Source organism: Suncus etruscus, chromosome 10 (assembly GCF_024139225.1).
Source record: "Suncus etruscus isolate mSunEtr1 chromosome 10, mSunEtr1.pri.cur, whole genome shotgun sequence".
Classification (NCBI taxonomy): Eukaryota; Metazoa; Chordata; class Mammalia; order Eulipotyphla; family Soricidae; genus Suncus; species Suncus etruscus.
Genome location: NC_064857.1, coordinates 100,011,791 through 100,029,714, shown reverse-complemented (window position 1 = coordinate 100,029,714; position 17,924 = coordinate 100,011,791). Strand labels below are relative to the sequence as shown.

Sequence of the window (17,924 nt, the reverse complement as noted above, 5' to 3'; positions counted from 1 at the left end):
CAACCAAACAAACAAACAAACAAAAAAAGTACTTCAGGGCCTGAGAGATAGTACAGCAGTAGGGCATTTGCCTTGCATGTGGCAGACCCAGGAGGAACCCAGTTCAATTCCCGGCATCCTATATGGTCCACCAGCCTGCCAGGGCGATTTCTGAGTGCAGAGCCAGTAGTAACCCCTGAGCACCTCTGGGTGTGGCCCAAAAATCAACCAACCAACCAACCAACCAACCAACCAACCAACCAATCAATCTTAAAAAAATAAAATAAGTGTTTCACTTTTGAGGCTGGAGTACAGTCAGTAGTGCATTTGTCTTGCATGTGGCCAGGTCAGGTTTGATGGGTTTGATCCCTGGCATCTTATATGGCTTTCTGAGTACTGTCAGGAGTAACCTATGAGCATTGCTACATGTAGCTCACTTTCTAGAAAGTCTTTTAAAAAATTAAAACAAAGTTATGTACCTAAAATCCACTTTGGTCAATATAAAAATCATTATTAAAATTAAAACAAAGTTATGGAGTTCTTTAGTATGTTAATAAGTGATTCACATAAAATATTTTAACTCGTGTTGAATTTATAACTTAGTAATTATCATTTTTCTGTATATGCACATAAGTATACATTGCTTAATATATGTATGTATACATACAAAACGGGTATTTTCAGAGAATAATAACTAATTTGGGTTTTTAAATTTTTTTCTTTATTGCCACACAGATTGAGTAGATTTAAACCTAAGTACCTGAAACTCTTCAAAATCTCCCTATATTAATTGCTTTTACTTTTGTATTCTTATATCAGAGTAGTAAAATAGGCTCAGTGTGCCACATTCTTGTGTTGTATTTGATGTATTCTACTATTCTTATTTTCCAGTCAGATTTTTTGTAGTTCATGATTTAAAATGTTCTTAGAAAATTTATGCCACAAAAGGTTCTTGATTAAAAATACTAATATATTTCAGCAAAGCAACTGGAAAATTTTTTATCTTATATGTATTGTTACTACATGTTCAAAAAGAATTTTGCTGACACGTTAGGGGCTTTTTCTTCCCTCATATTTTACATTAGAGCCTTCTTTCCATAAAGGTAATATTGTAGGTGATCATTGAGTGCTTCAAAAAGTACTTTGAACTTCTCAAAAGAAGGCAAACTTATGATCTGAAAAATATGTTAAATTTGTAGTTGATCCTTGGTATTTGAATGAGATTATAAAATACCACTCTATTTGCATCTTCTACTGGAATTACAGAAGACAATAAAGTAGTTGTATCTATATTCTACTCAACATGTTTTGATCGGAGATACCTCTGAATTATTGTCAAGGAAAAGGACAACGAATGTTAATGAAGTAACAAAATTACAAGGATATATATACACAAATATCTGTGTTTTGAATTATGTTGGCAAAGTTATGTTGAAAGAGACTATTTTCAGTAGCCCAAATAAGGTGAAAAAAAAAATCGGTTCCCCTCAGCTGCATATCAGAGGAAGCAGCTATCCTTTTGGATAGACCTGTAACTTTAGTCTGTATCTGCTTAGTCACCTATGGCCTAAAAATACTACCATCGGTCTCGTATCAAACAAAATAATTCTTTCTTTTTTTTTTTTTTATTTTTGGGCCACACCCAGTAATGCTCAGGGGTTACTCCTGGCTATGTGCTCAGAAGTTGCTCCTGGCTTGGGGGACCATATGGGACACCGGGGGATCGAACCGCTGTCCATCCTCGGCTAGCGCAGGCAAGGCAGGCACCTTACCTTTAGCGCCACCGCCCGGCCCCCAATAATTCTTTCTTTTTCATTAACAGTAGGGATTATTTACAGATAAATTCATATTGGGGGGCGGAGAGATAGTAGAAGGATAAGACATTTGCCTTGCATGTGGCTGACCTGGGTTCTATCCTTGGCATCCTGTATAGTTCCCTGAGCTTTACTAGGTATGATCCCTGAATACAGAGTAAGCCCTTTGCACCAACAGGCATGCCTCATAAAAAAAACAAGAGAAAAAAATTCATATGGTATTCAGCAGACATTTCTGTGGTTGAGTTTGTGTAAAAACTGAGGGCTTATATATAATTAAGTTGGTGAATACCTGATTCACCTTGTGAATAAAAAATTCTAATGAGTATATATGGGAAAAGTCCAAATAAAAATATTTTTTGTGGAGATTAAATAACTTTAAACCAGCCAACCGCTAACTCATCCACCAGTCATGTTTTAAAACTGGAAAGATACCACTGAATGTAAATGGAAGGTGTTCAATTTGTAAATCGCTTCATTTGAATTAAATAGGTTTATATGAGCTTTAAAGCAGTTTTTCCCATAAAGGATTCCAGCGCTCAGGGATTACTCCTGGCTCTATGCTCAGAAATTGCTCCTGGCAGGCTCAGGGGACCATATGGGATGCAGGGATTTGAACCACCAACCTTCTGCATGCAAGGCAAATACCTTACCTCCATGCTATCTCTCCAGCCCCTTGTGAAATATTTTTAATCTGCTCTATTGTAATCCTATGGTTTTAAATGAAAACATAAAATGTTCTTACAACTTTGAGTTATAAGATATCATTGTAGTTTTTTAAATTATTAAAAACATAAGTGGAATTAATTTGATTAATTTCTACATGCTACTTTTCATGTTTTAATATTGCCATTATTTTGAGTTCTTTTTATTTGTTTGAATTAGATATACAATGTGTTTACATTGCATCAAATTTTTTGGTCTTCTTTGCATAGACTAATAATTTTGAAACTTGTATCATTTTGTACTTAGTAAAAATAATTTCTTCGGGCCCGGAGAGATAGCACAGCGGTGTTTGCCTTGCAAGCAGCCGATCCAGGACCAAAGGTGGTTGGTTCGAATCCCGGTGTCCCATATGGTCCCCCATGCCTGCCAGGAGCTATTTCTGAGCAGACAGCCAGGAGTAACCCCTGAGCAATGCCGGGTGTGGCCCAAAAACAAAAAAAAAAATAATAATTTCTTCACGAACTCTTCATTTTTTGAATGTGGTAAGTTGATAGACATCAAAATAAAATGGTTTTTATTTGAAACAGTTCAAAAACAGTTTTCTTTGTTTTTCCTAACAGTGATGGAATTTAATGGAAAAACCACTGCTTTTGACAAAACAACATTGAAAAAAAATTAAAAAGGCCTTTACTTTGACTGTTTTATAGGTGATACAGAAGATGGAGAAGAATACGATGACCCATTTTCTGGGAATCTAGATACTATTTCATTGGCATCAGAAAGATATGATAAAGATGATGATGGCCCCTCTGATGGTATGTGACATTCTTCTATAGAAAATACTTTAACACAGAACAGTTCTATGCGTATGTATGAGAGTTGTCTGAAATGAATAAATAGAGGTAGGTGTCAGTTAATTTACCTTTCATCAGAACCTTTTAAGGAACAGAAGAGCTCTCTCTAGTGGTTTTCCTAAGTACGTAGTTTCTTCTTTTCCTAGGAAAATTTGTTGGCTAGAATTTTAAGGAGAACTTACATCATCAGATGAATATTACTAGCAAGTTTGTTGGGTTAATTTAATATTATTATATTCCTGCCTAATTTTATTGTACTGCTTAATGACTTATTGTATTATTTAGTTTATAAATAATGAAAAGGTTTTGATCTCCTTTTTACCCCAGAAAACTTCATACAAAATGAGATCATAAAATATTTAATTATTTCCTACATTACTTTCTTACTTTGAGACAGGTTTTCATCAAATGCTTCCTTTAAACACACATTTACATTAGTCTGTGCTTGTCACCTAAAATGCCCCACGTTTAGTAAATGTTATAGTGCTTTGTATTAATTAAATCGGTAATAAAGTTGATTGTTTACCTCATCATTACTTTGAAAAACTTGGCAAAGTTATGAAACTTGATTTTTAGTGTAGCACGTGTTTTCTCTTTTGTAGACAGTTGAGATCATCTGTGTTATAGATATCTTATAATGGTGACATAAAGTTATAAAATAAGCATGTATATCAATAAATTAGCCATGCATATTAATTTGTGGCACTCAAAGTTACACATAGACATAGAAATGAATAATGCCTTCTGCCACTATATGATAATCAAACTGTGCAGTTCCATTTCTAAATACAATTGCTGAATGAAAATATGCTTCCTGCAACAGAGCACTTCACATTTTATGTTATCCAGATTATTCCCTTTGGAAACATAAATTGCTTTTATGAGGTATAAAATTATGTCTATTGCAGAACAGGGATAAGTCAAGTACATGCATAAGTGATAAACATTCTAACCACTGATTCAGAACAACACAATTTTCTTTTTATATTCAGAATTTTGTACGATGTGTAGTAACTAATGGTATCTATTTCATGTTGAATTTTATATTTTGGCCAATGTTTAATATTTAATTTTAAAGGAAGGGGTTCCCTTCTCTTATATCCCCTCCCCCTTTAAGGCATGTTTACCTTCAGTCACACTTATTATCTGAACTCTAGCATTATTCTTTTTAAGTTAATCTTCAAAATAATTTTTTCACAAAATGTTTTGTAATTGATAAATGGTTTTCAGGTAAAACAGTGAATTGAGCTATTTTTCAGACACATTATAATGACTTGTTTTGATTCTTTGTAAAATGTTGATAAGTAGGAATAAATGAACCTGTGTATATATGTACACATATACAGACATTGAGTATGAATCCTCAACAGAATATGCATTATATGTTTAAATACACTATTCATATAAAGTATATTTGTAAAATATATTCCATTTATTTAAATAGAATAACTATTTTGTTGTACAACAGAGCATTATATAATTCTTGAAAAAATTGCAACCACAGATGTTCAATGAATATATTTTAGATTTTATAGTTTGTTTTTATAACAAAATATAGAGGAAATAGATGGATGATGATAACAATAAATATTACTTTATCAAAAGTTGAATACTTAACTTGTTATTTTATGACTCATTTTTGTTAAAATAATTGCATTTTTATTAGTATATTGTGAGAAATTCTTAAAATCGAAAATTTAACTTTGGCATTATTTCTGAAATATAGATAGAATGATTTTGTTGTATATTTCTTATAGGAATATTACAAACTAAAACTACTACTTGGAGTTCTAATTTGTAGTCTAAAATATTATTTAGACATATTTTTCTCCTCTCAACTTAGTTTTGTATGTTTTCTTTCCCTTCTTGAATAAAATTTCCTTCATTATGTGAACTCAGTCTAATGATATATTAATTATAAAAAGATAATGCATTTAACAATAACTATAACTAAATTAGCATAGGTCACTAAAAGGTCTTTTGTCAAATCAGATTGTTGTTTTGTCCTTTTGACTTTTACCTTATGGTAGGCACTAACTAAGTATCTGAACCTTGATGGATCATACACTCTAAACATGATATGTATTTTTCATAATGCTAATGTAATTTTCAAGGTACCGAAAAGGTCAAACCTGCACATCTTTTTGTGCATTCTGAGTCTGTCTTTTCCTTCAATATTTCTTTTTCCTCTGTTCCTCTGGTTCAAAAGTTCACTCAGTTCCCAAATGGCTACCTAATTTTCCAGTTATTCCCTCAAGCCATATGTGTTTTGGTTTCTTTATGGTTTATTAGGTACTGTAGGAAAGTAGCATAAGTTATATCTTCTAATGAAATTCAAGCACACTTCAGTGATACTTGGACTTGATTGCTGTTAGCAATTAAATCACAGCCAAGGAGAATAATGCATAATCTCACAAGGTCCAGACACCCTATAGAAAATGAAAGGGGATGAAAACAGAAAACAAAAACAGTCTCTCAGCCTTGCCATACATGCTGTTATCAGTCTGCCTTTCTTTCTGTTCTCTCTCTCCTCTCTCTTCTCCCTACCTCCTTTCCTCCCTCCCCCTTCTCTCTCTCTCTTTCTCTCTCTCTCTCTCTCTCTCTCTCTCTCTCTCTCTCTCTCTCTCTCTCTCTCTCTCTCTCTCTCTCTCTCCCCCCCCCACCCTCTGTGGCCAACAGACTGATTGATAGCAAAATCATAACTTGCTCTATGCTAACAGGCAGAGTTCACTTGTAGGTTATTGTGAACTGATAAAGGGTTAGATGGAGTTTTGATTTTTCGCATTGGACCTTGGTACACCAGATTAATGGAATTTCAATGAGAGGCTAGAGTAGCCACAGCTTTGTCAGAGAAACAGATGGAGATTCTATAGTCATGCCTACTCATTAATACTAGTTGCCTGAAAGGTATGCTGCTTCTCTATACAAAAGAGTTGATATAATTGATTTTTGAGTGGTGCATTAAAAAAAAGTACCTTATTGATACTTAGATTGTAACATATATGGTGACAGACTTTTGTATAGATTATAGGATAAAAATTCACTAAGATTTTTCTTCTTTCTTTTTGAACACACCTTTTATTTTTATATTTTGAAGGGTTCTATATTTTAAGACCATTTACTAGAAAGTAAAAAATTATATCTAAATTACATTTTAAGAACAATAAATCCTGTATTTTATTATAAATCATTATATAGCAACTGTTATTTTGATGTATTATTTATAAAATATTACCTCTTTTTAAAAGACCTATTTTATTAGTTTTGTGTTTCAGTTTTTCTGGAACATTTAAAACAAATTAATGACTTTTGGGCTATTGTATATTCACTGCTAGAAGTTTTATTCTATTGTATAACTAGATAAAGTACAGGTATGAATATAAATGATATATATCAATAATCAGATAAACTTAGAGATAGTGAAATTCAAAATCTTAAAAACGAATGTTCTGTTTTGTACATGATAGATAGGTTGTTTTGCACTAAGGTGGTAGATAGCACTATAGATTTTAGACACTGTGTAATGACTTAGGTTTTCATTTTTCTGTTTAGAAATAATTTTTCATTTATTTTCATCACTTTTGAAAGGAAGCATCTAACCATATAGCATTTTGGAGAGTCCCTGAGGTAGGGTGAAAAGATTCAGTGAGCTAATCGACACATATTGGCTCTTCCCGTCAATGATAGGTCGAAGGGTCCCAGTGGATAGTTGTTACAAATCTGATTCAGTCTTAGACCATAATCAGTTTGTGGATAAGAATATAGACCCTCTAGGGTATGTATGTGAATGTAGAAGATGGAAAGGTAAAGATATAAAACAGTTATCCTAATCTTGGTATTTTCTTAACTAAACATACTCAGATTAGAAGCTACTGAAAATTGATTTGCAAGGACACAGTTTTAGATAAAAAAGGATATTGGAATGGTAAAGTCTTGTAATGCCTAGACATTAAGAAAGTTATCTGGGGCTGGAGAGATAGCACAGTGGTGTTTGCCTTGCAAGCAGCTGATCCAGGACCTAAAGTGGTTGGTTCGAATTCCAGCATCCCATATGGTCCCCCGTGCCTGCCAGGAGCTATTTCTGAGCAGATAACCAGGAGTAACCCCTGAGTACTGCCAGGGCTTACTTCTAACTCTCTGTTTAAGAATTTCGCTGAGCAGTGCTTTGGTGATCTTATATGGTTCTGTTGTCAAATTCAGGTTGGATGTCTGTAAACAATGCCCTACCCACTGTACTATCTCTTTGGCCTCATTCCACTTTTTTTGCAAACAGTAAAATGTGGTATGTATGTCCCTGTCTGTCTGTCTTTCTGTCTTTCTGTCTGTCTTTCTGTCTGTCTGTCTATCCATCCATCCATCCATCCATCCATCCATCCATCCATCCATCCATCCATCCATCCATCCATCTATCTATCTATCTATCTATCTATCTATCTATCTATCTATCTATCTATCTATCTATCTATCTATCTATCTATCATCTATCTATCTATCTATCTATCTATCTATCATCTATCATCTATCTATAACCTTTGAAAAGTAAAAAAATATACATCAGAATAAAACACTAAGTCAAGGGCCAGGGAGATAGCTCATAGAATTAGTTTAGTGTGCATACATGAGTCCTGTTTAATCCTTGTAAACTTTTTGCTGTACTTTGAGAGATTGTAGAGTAGTACATTTTTTTTTTTTGATTTTTGGGTCACACCCGGCAGTGCTCAGGGGTTATTTCTGGCTCCAGGCTCAGAAATTGCTCCTGGCAGGCACAGGGGACCATATGGGGCGCCGGGATTTGAACCGATGACCTCCTGCATGAAAGGCAAACGCCTTACCTCCATGCTATCTCTCCGGCCCCGAGTAGTACATTTTGAAAGAAGTGCCTTTTATCGAAGTGAATTTTAGTCTAATTTTAAAGGCTTGCTGCAGAGAAAACTGGCAAATAATTTGAAAACATTATTTGAAATAGAAAAGTTCAGAAACTAGTTTTTCATTCTGATTGAAAATAATTTTGTTTTCAAGTTACTTAACCTCTCTGAATTTTTATTTTCTGGTTTGTGAAGAGTTTGAATAAGATTATTCTTTTGGATTTTCCTAGATAAGTTTTAATATGTATGTCTATGTTTCAGAATTAGTACATTTGTGATGACTGAGAGGTGATTTCCTTTGAGTAGGTAATAACTTGGAGATAATGTGGAATAGGAAAAAATAGAAGGGTTCTTAGAGTTGAGTCAATAATATATAATAGAAGGTGAGTACTGATTACTTTTGATTGGATAGTCACTCAGCTCTCAAGGATTATATTAAATGATAGATGAAAATTTGAGGAAAACTCTCCTGCAATTTAATAATCAAATGAAGAAAGTCAAAGAGATTATCTAATGGAGGTAGCAAACTAAATGCTACTTCATTTATTTTTAATTTTTACATCATTTCTGTTGGTGGTAGACATGATCAATAGTTGATAATTGAGGGAACTCAGGTGGACTGAATGATTTGCTGATGAGTATATAGCTCGTAGTTGACATAAATAAAATTTGAATTCATGTCTGTCTTAATCCAATAACTATTCTGTTTTCTTAAAGCACTATTTTTTGTTTTTCCAGCTAGAATACTTTTAGTTTAGGGTGTGATGAGTAGTGGATAACTACAGAATTTTTATTTCCATCCAAGACCTATTGAATTGTAATTAACATTTTAATAAGATACACATCTAAGAAACTCTGTCCTAGGTTTATCAACTTGACCTGAAAAGTTGGGTTGGTTCAACTTTGCCCTTGCCTTTGAACTGTGTGTATGATCATAGCTTTAGACAATGGCTTGAGAGAAGTATTCCCATGCAACCAACTACCTCCACTGTCACTTCTTCTACAGTTTCTTGGTATGGTAGTGTGGAATTCATTGGCTGCACAAAAATGCTAATGTGGTGACTTCAGTTGACTGCACAAGAGGCTGTTGTCTCTGTGAAGTTGTGCCATTTTTAAAGCTGGCTTCAGAATTTCTTCCCTTCCAAATTAAACTTTCAATTAAGTAATTTGAAAAGTCACTATTAATTATTAGTACATTATTATCTATGACAAATTATTTCCAAGGATGTTAATAATGGAAATACCTTAACAGAGGGTAGTTTGAACTCCACTTATATATTTTTAGTTGTGAAGGTGTTTTGGACTATTGCAGATTACCATACCACTTTATATATAGTCATGTTACACATTTGTTTTTCTTGCTTTGTTATTTTTTCATTTTATAAACTGAGCCAATTTATGTATTTAGTTAAAAATTTTAAAAGCAAAGTTCTTTGAGGTAGTTGAATGCCCCATTTGATTTTAGAGGCAGGCATTCTAGCATATAAATATTCCAAGAGTGTGCCTTCAAGAAAATACTTCTTCAGGAAAGAAATGGAATTAAACAACTGTGGATAGCTATTTGTTAAGTGATAAGTCTGGCACTGAACCAGATTCTTTAATGTGTACTACTCTTAATTGACTCCAACCACTTCATGAAGGAGATGCTTCCCCTGTTTTGCTGATGTGCAAACAGTCAGAATGGTTGAAGTCTCTTGATCAGTATCCAACTCATAAGTAGTAATCTTCAATTTTTTTTGGGGGGGGCACACCTTGCAGTGCTCAGGGGTTACTCCTGGCTATCTGCTCAGAAATCACTTCTGGCAGGCATGGAGGACCATATGGGATGCCAGGATTCAAACCATCCACCTTAGGTCCTGAGTTGGAAGCTTGCAAGGCAAACACTGTGCTATCTCTCTGGCCCTGTAATCTTCAATTCTTTTGGTCCATGTTACTATTCCATCTACCCAAACCCTGAATCCACATTCTTCAGTTTCTTCTGTTTTTACCATTAATAACCTTGAACTTTATGCTTCTTGTTCTTTTTGACAAACTTTGAGCAGTATCTGTTGAGCCTCTTTATTGATGAATCCTGAAATCTACACTCCTACTCCTCTTTTCTCATTTTTAATATTAAGTTTTTGTGTTTGTTTTTGACTTAAATAATTTTTCTTTTGTAAAGCCAACCTTAAACTCCTATGGGCTTTCTACAGCATAGGAGGGAATTAACACACCTAGTCTTTATTCCACCTTTATTTTTTTCTCTTCAACTCCAATTTTGTTAATTATGTTATTTATATATTATTTGAAGTCTGTAACATTTATGTTAGATTTTTTTAAATCTTTGAGTAGAATTTCCACTTTGGTCCTTTTCCTGTACATTATTGGTAACTTGGTTATTGATTCTTGTGTATGAATGAAGGACCTGACCTAGTGTGGTAATTTGTGTGGTTTTCCTTATTTTTTCATGTCTATTATTCTGAAAGACTTTTCCTATATTGGGTATTTTGGGGTTGTGAAAAAGTAGGCGAGGGTCTAGAGGTAACTTTTCTACAAGGCTTTGTAGTAAAATCAGTGAAATACATTGGCATATGCATATTTATTCTTCTAAACAACCAACCTATTTTCACAGGGGAAAGTTGAATGCTTTGATTTCACCCCAACTTAAAGGTTTTTAGGTAAAGTATTTAACTCCTACTCCCAGGCTTTCATTGATGGCTATCTTGTTTAGAGGGTGAAGTTCTGAAACAAATATTAATATTGATAACTATTAATTACTATTACTATGAGCTGCTTTGGAGGACAGGCTCAATGGTTCTAGATGATTTGAATATATTATTTAATGAATGATCTGCTTCATATCCTCTAACTGCAGGATCTCTGAGACTTTGGAAAACTAGTACTTCTCCTTGGTATCCTCCTACAATCTTGTTTTATTTGCACTTCTGTATCACTTTAGTCTCTCAGTTTTCCACTTGCTCAGAATTACTGAGAGGTTTCTTCATCTACCAAAGATACTCTCTATATTCATCCTTTTGAGGGAGATTTGGAAGGAGACCTACCTTGAAAGTAGAAGACTGAAAACAGACTCTGTTTCTTACTGCCTGGGTTTGAATACTGGTCTCTTTAATACTTGTCCCTGTGACCTGTGGCAAGTTGTTTAACCTATTTCAATTTCTCCACCTGTCAAATAAGGATTATGTAAACACTTTTGGCAGTTTGAGAAGTATCTAAGATAAAATTAATAATAAACTTGGAAAACTCCCTAGTCTTAGTAAGAATATTAAATGTAAATTACTGCTGTTATCTAGCTTATTTGGGGATTGTCTTTGACAAATATTGCTTTCTCTTTAACACAGCTATATACTTGAGTTAATATCTATCTTCTGGGTGCCAGAGAGGTGGCGCTAGAGGTAAGGTGTCTGCCTTGCAAGCGCTAGCCAAGGAAGGACCGCAGTTCGATTCCCCGGCATCCCATATAGTCCCCCCAAGCCAGGGGCAATTTCTGAGTGCTTAGCCAGGAGTAACCCCTGAGCATCAAATGGGAGTGGCTCAAAAATACAAAAAAAAAAAAAAAAAAACAACTATGGGATATGAATTACTTTGGGGCCGGGCGGTGGCGCTAAAGGTAAGGTGCCTGCCTTGCCTGCGCTAGCCTTGGGCGGACCGCGGTTTGATCCCCCGGTGTCCCATATGGTCCCCCAAGCCAGGAGCAACTTCTGAGCACATAGCCAGGAGTAACCCCTGAGCGTTACTGGGTGTGGCCCAAAAACAAACAAACAAAAATATCTATCTTCTGGATCATGTGACTTATGTGTTTCTCTGCCCAAGCTAGATTTAGAGTATGGGATCATTTAACAAAACTGAATTTTTGGTATTGGAAACTGTTAAATTTTCTGTAGCAAATTCATTATGCCACTGGACAGAACCATTCTACTTTTCTTTTTCTATTGAGTAAATATAGAGAACAAAAGGGATTTTTATGCCTAGAAAAAATTTGTAGATAGGCATTACAAGTTTATGGAAGGAATAGCTTATTTTAAATATAAGCTCCTCTTAGCTAGAGGCTTTAGCTGCTCATATTATCTTAGTCATATTTTAGTCATGTTTCTGTTTGATAGTAGGGTATAGTGCTGGGCTGCTGTAGTCAATGTAGAAAGGGCTGCAATTGGATTACAGGGCTGAAAACGATGAGACTTTCTTTTGGGAAGGGAATTGGACTGAGCATCCACCCACCTCCTCTGCTACTGGAAAACTCAGCATCCCTCTCCTACAGCCACCATTTTCCCAATGGACTGGTTTCTTCACCAAGCTCCCAAGAGAAAATAATGGCTGCTGATTCTTCCCAGGTATGCTGGTCCTGGCTGATACCTCTGTGACATTCTTAGAAAGGAGAAATGCACATTTTTCTTTCTGCATGAACTACAGAAGCCCAATGCCACACCCTCTGACAGAAACTGCCAGCTTAATCTTATCAGATTTCCAAGCCATCAAATTTGTTTCAGATCCATAAATCCGGGACCATGTGGACAGCACGGGACCTCAGTAGTAGTATCAACTTAGTAAGTAAAAAGTATCACAGGAAATCTGATAGGAAAGTTACATAGAAGTGTATCAAGCTCAGTGAGCCTAAACAGTAATTATAGGAGGCTCAACTATCACCAACAACAGCTCAGTAAATCTTTAAGCACTGACTTTTGTAACACCATGGAGAGATATGATAATCATTTCAAATTGACCCTTATTGATCTAAGTTTTGATAATTCTACTTGTCTTTGTGTTGTAACAAGCAAATGTGAAGTAAATTTGTTTGTGCCAGAACAGAAGCAAGCTATGGTGGTAAGTGGGTCTGTGGGGTCTCCACTTGAAGTTTTGCACAAAAAATCAGTCATGGGGAAAGCTTTATTTTAGCCAAGGATTGTAGAGCAGCTTCTTGGATCTGACTGAGTCAGCCAAGTTTGTTTTTTGCTGCTTGTTCTTGTCACTTTTAGCCAGAGCTTGATGTAAATCAACCGAGGGTCAGATTTGACATAATTAAGGGTACTAATTAACTCAGAAAAGGTGAATAGAAAAAGTGATTTTTAAAGGTATATGACAACAGTGGGAAATTGGGGACAGAGGTAAAGGGAAGGTCATACCAGTGGTGGGATTGGTGTTTGAACATTTAATGCCTGAAATGACTGTATTAGGAGCAATTTTGTAAATCAATGTGTTATTACATAAAATATAAAAATAAGCTCAATAAAGATTGCCTAAAAAGTTTGCAAACATTTTAGGTTTCATGAGTTTGAGCTACATTAGAAGATTAATAAAGATATAAGTATCTATAGAAAAGTAGGGGAAAAGAAGCCCAAAATTATTAGGAAACAAAAATACAAATCTATGTTTCATTTTTCTTTTTTAAGATCCAAATGGGATTATGATAAAGACAAAAAAAAATAATAGTCAACAACAGAAAGAATAGTACATGCAACTAAAATGCCCAGCTGAAAAGTTATTAGGAGAGAATAAATGCTCTTTTAGTAGGTAAACTTAGAGTAGATTATGGCAGAATTTATTTTTCATTTTCATAAATTGAACATGGAACACAGTCAGTGGTATCTAACTACCAATGTACCTTTTCAAAACCGAGAGCTGTTATCATGTTCTGTGCCTTCAGTACTTGAAGGAGGTTATATACAGTGAGTTCTAGTTTTTAAAAAAATATAGATACCCTTGAATTGTTTCTGCAAGGAAGTGTATGAACCAACTAGAGTGAATTTCGGGTTTTTTTGGATAGATTTTTTTAAAATTATCTTTATTTAAACACCGTGATTACAAATATAATTGTACTTGTATGATTACAGTCATGTAAAGAACACCCCCCTTCACCAGTGCAGGATTCCCACCACCAGTTTCCCAGATCTACCTACTCCCCACCCCACCCACACCTGTACTTGAGACAGGCTTTCTTTTTCCCTCATTTATTCACATTGTTATGATAGTTTTCAGTGTAGTTATTTCTCTAACTGCACTTATCATTCTATGTGGTGAGCTTCATGTCCTTAGCTGCACCTACATGGGAGGATGGGGGGAAGTAAGGGTTGGGACTGAGGCAGTAAAATATTAGAAATGAGCTTTGTAGGGCAGTATCAAGGTCCCAATACAAGATGGATATTATGGATATATAGAATATATGCACACAATAATATCAATATGAAAAAAAAAGAGAAAAAATTTCCACTGACTGTCCCAATATAAACCAGTGCTAGAACAGCCTGCCCTCCTCCCAGAGTGCATTCCCATTAGTGTAGGGAGAGATAGGGGGAAAGCCTGTTGACCCCCTATAGAGTCCACCTAGACCGGTGTCCAGAGAAATGAAAAACACAGTTACAAAGTTGTTCATGATTGAGCTTCAGTCATAAAATGTCCAACACTCATTCCTTCCCTAGTATCTCCAGTTTCTGTTCCATCTTTCCCCCCTCCCATCCTACCCCCCCATGTTTGCCTCTATGGCATTCTCTCTCTATCTATCTATCTATCTATCTATCTATCTATCTATCTATCTATCTATCTATCTATCTATCTATTTCTCACTCACTCTTTCTATTTCTCTGTCTCTTTATTTCTCTCTCTCCCATGAATTATCTTTTGAGCAACCTTTTCTCTACATATGAATAGTAACTTGCCCTGCAGAGTTTTGGTGAGTCTAAAACTATTGATTGCTATTTATTTATTTATAACTATTTATTGCTATTGAGAATTCATTGAGTTAAAAGGAATAACTGATTGTATCAACAGTTTTGGGATAGTCTAGTTTTTTTTTCTTTTAAAAATAGCTTGAGATATAATACAACTTAAGAATTTATTTAAAATACAATTTGATAATTTTTAATTTAGCCACAGGATTGTACAAAGCTCATTCTAATAAGTGTTAGAACAGTTTTTTGCATCAATAAAAAATTTGATTTCATAAGCAATCACTTTCCATTTTCCTCAACTTTTCCCCGTCTTTTTTAGGTCTTGAATATAATATTTGTTCTGAATTGAGGGAGATGGTTTTAACTATATTGAAGAAAGTTCCTTGAATTCCATCTTGTTGAGAGTTTTTATCAGGAACGTGTGCCATGTCTTAGCAAATGTTTTTCTGCACTATTGATGTGTTCATCTGATTTTTATTTTATTGATATGGTATATTATGATTAACTTCCATTAACTTTGCTTCCCTGAGATGAATCCTACTTGGTCATCATCTATGATCTTTTTGCAACCAGAAGTCAGGTTCGGGGGACCATGTGGGAGGTCGGGATATGAACCACGTTTTGCCCCGGGTTAGCTGCATTCAAGGCAGTCGCCATATCTGTTACACTATAATCACTCTCATATATGATCTTTTTTTGATGAACTATTGTTTTATGGGTTTCTAGTTAATTAATTTCTGCTCTAAATTATATTATTTCCTTCCCTCTTGCTTTTGGCTCATTTTGTTGTTCCATTTCCAATATCTTAAGATGTGCCATTAAATTATTTATGTAGACCCTTTTATCCTTCCTGATGAATACTTGCAAGCTATAAAATTTCCTCATATACTGCTTTTGCTGGTCTGGACACGAAGGGAATTATTGGAGCCCTTGCTCAGGAAGGTGGGTGTATGAAGTCAGTGAATGGAATCAGATTTAGAGGCTCAAAAGTGGGGTTCAAATATGTTTTTTAAACTTTAAAATTTTTTTAAACTTTATTTATTTGTTTATTTATTGATTGATTTTTGGGCCACATTCAGCAGCGCTCAGGGTTACTCCTGGCTCTGTGCTCAGAATTGCTCCTGGCAGGCTCATGGAAACATATGAGATTCTGGAAATCAAACCGGACCCCTCCTGGGCTGGCCTCATGCAAGGCAAATGCCCTACCACTGTGCCATCTCTCTGGCCCCTGTATATTAAACCTGGAATACTTATACCTAATTTCTTGGCAAGGAATCATAATTGCAGACATAACTGTTCTTACATTGTACCTAAACAAAATACACAGGGCAATTTGCTCTTTACTGAACCAAGGCAGCCTTTTGTGCTCCTTTGCTATTTTGTCTGAAGTTTTCTGTTAGCAAGATCAGTTTTTTTAAAAAAACTGGTGTTTTTTGTTTCGTTTTGTTTTGTTTTGTTTTTATTGTTTTGGTCTGGTTCCAGTTCATGCATTCTGAGCTGAGGCCTGAAACATTAACCCTTAATATGAATGCACTTAGGCTAAGAGCAAAGCTAATAATTTTGTAAGACTAATAAAGAATTGCTTAAGCGTACACAACTGCTTGTGACAATTGCTGGGTTTTCTTTAAGAGAGGCTCAAAGAAAGATCCTTAAGATGCTAGTAAAGTTATGTATCAAATAATATTTATGCCACATCCCCTATCAGTTTTCCCATTTCCCTGAGTGTTTCATGGACAGTCAGCCTAGGTCTCTCATTGCCTATTTTCCTCCCTTGTGGGTCCAGCCAACCAAGGCCTCTTGAGCCGGATGCCCTCCTTTGGGCTTAGAATCAGAGTTCCTACACAAAGGAGGCTGTGATTTTGTGGATGTGGCACCTCACAAATTCTTATAGTTTGTGTTCTCATTCTCATTTGTTTCCAGGGAACTTTTGATTTCCTTTTTGATTTTCTCTCTGCCTCACTAGTTGTTCAGTAGTGAGCTGTTTAATTTCCAGATGTTAGTTATTTCTCCATTTCTATAATTCATAATGTAATTTTTCAGTGCACCATGGTCTGAGAAGACTGATATAATTTCTATCCTCTTGATTTTATGGAGATGTATTTTGTGGCCCCGCATGTGGTTTATCTTAGAGAATCTTTCATGTAATTTGGAGAAAAATATGTATTCAGCTTTTGGGGGGATGAAAGCCCTAATTATACCTACTATTCCCCTCTCTTCCATTTCTCTAAAGATAGTATATCTTTATTGAGTTTTAGCTTTGTTGTAGTAAAAAGAAGATTTCATCTTTCTTATAGTTTCATGACTTTCTTGCCCATTCATTTATTAGAGATTTGGGTTGTTCACACATTGTGGTTGTTTTGCTTAATGATGCAGTGAGCATAGGTATGTTTTTGTGTATATGAGCTAGTTGTCAAAGAATGTAATGTTTTTGTGTATATGAGCTAGTTGTCAAAGAATGTAATGAGTCTGGGCCGGTGCGAAGGTGCAAGGGGTAAGGCACAAGGTCTGCCTTGTGCTAGCCTAGAGTGGACCACGGTTCGATCCCCCAGCATCCCATATAGTCCCCCAAACCAGGAGCGATTTCTGAGAACATAGCCAGAAGTAACCCCTGAACTGCACTGGATGTGGCCCCCCAAAAAAAGAATGTATTGGGTCGTAAGGAAGTTCTATTTTTAAATTTTTTAATAATTTAATAATTAAGACCATGGTTAGAAACATGTTGTTAATTGGGTTTTAATTTTTGACAAATTTCTATACTTTTTTTTATAAATCAAATTTATTGTTGATTTATAAATCAAATGGTATTCTCATCAGAAGTTAATAAGTTAATCTTCACCAACACTAGTTTTTTTCCAGTCCTTTTGATGTACATCATTCTCACTGGTATGAGGTGCTATCTGATTGCATTTTTGATTTGCATTTCCCCTACTACTTAAAGAATTGTTTATGTGACATAAGGCGATCTTCAGGTCTTAAGTGATAGCACAATATGTAGATGTTTTTTTCGCATGAGGCCTGGCATTCTATATGGTTCTCCGAGCATTACCAGCACAGTAATTCCTGTGTTTAGAGCATGAGTAACCCCTG

The 17,924-nt window shown here is 35.1% G+C and overlaps 1 protein-coding gene across 1 annotated transcript in view; it reads left to right on the top strand.

The window, feature by feature from the left end:
* The window catches only part of SKAP2 (src kinase associated phosphoprotein 2), a 193,115-nt gene that overhangs the window by 18,168 nt on the left and 157,023 nt on the right, over nt 1–17,924 (top strand). Inside the window, exon 4 of the mRNA XM_049782000.1 lies at nt 3,167–3,274. Within this exon, the coding sequence (XP_049637957.1) occupies nt 3,167–3,274 (108 nt within the window). The remainder of the gene's footprint in view (nt 1–3,166; nt 3,275–17,924) is intronic.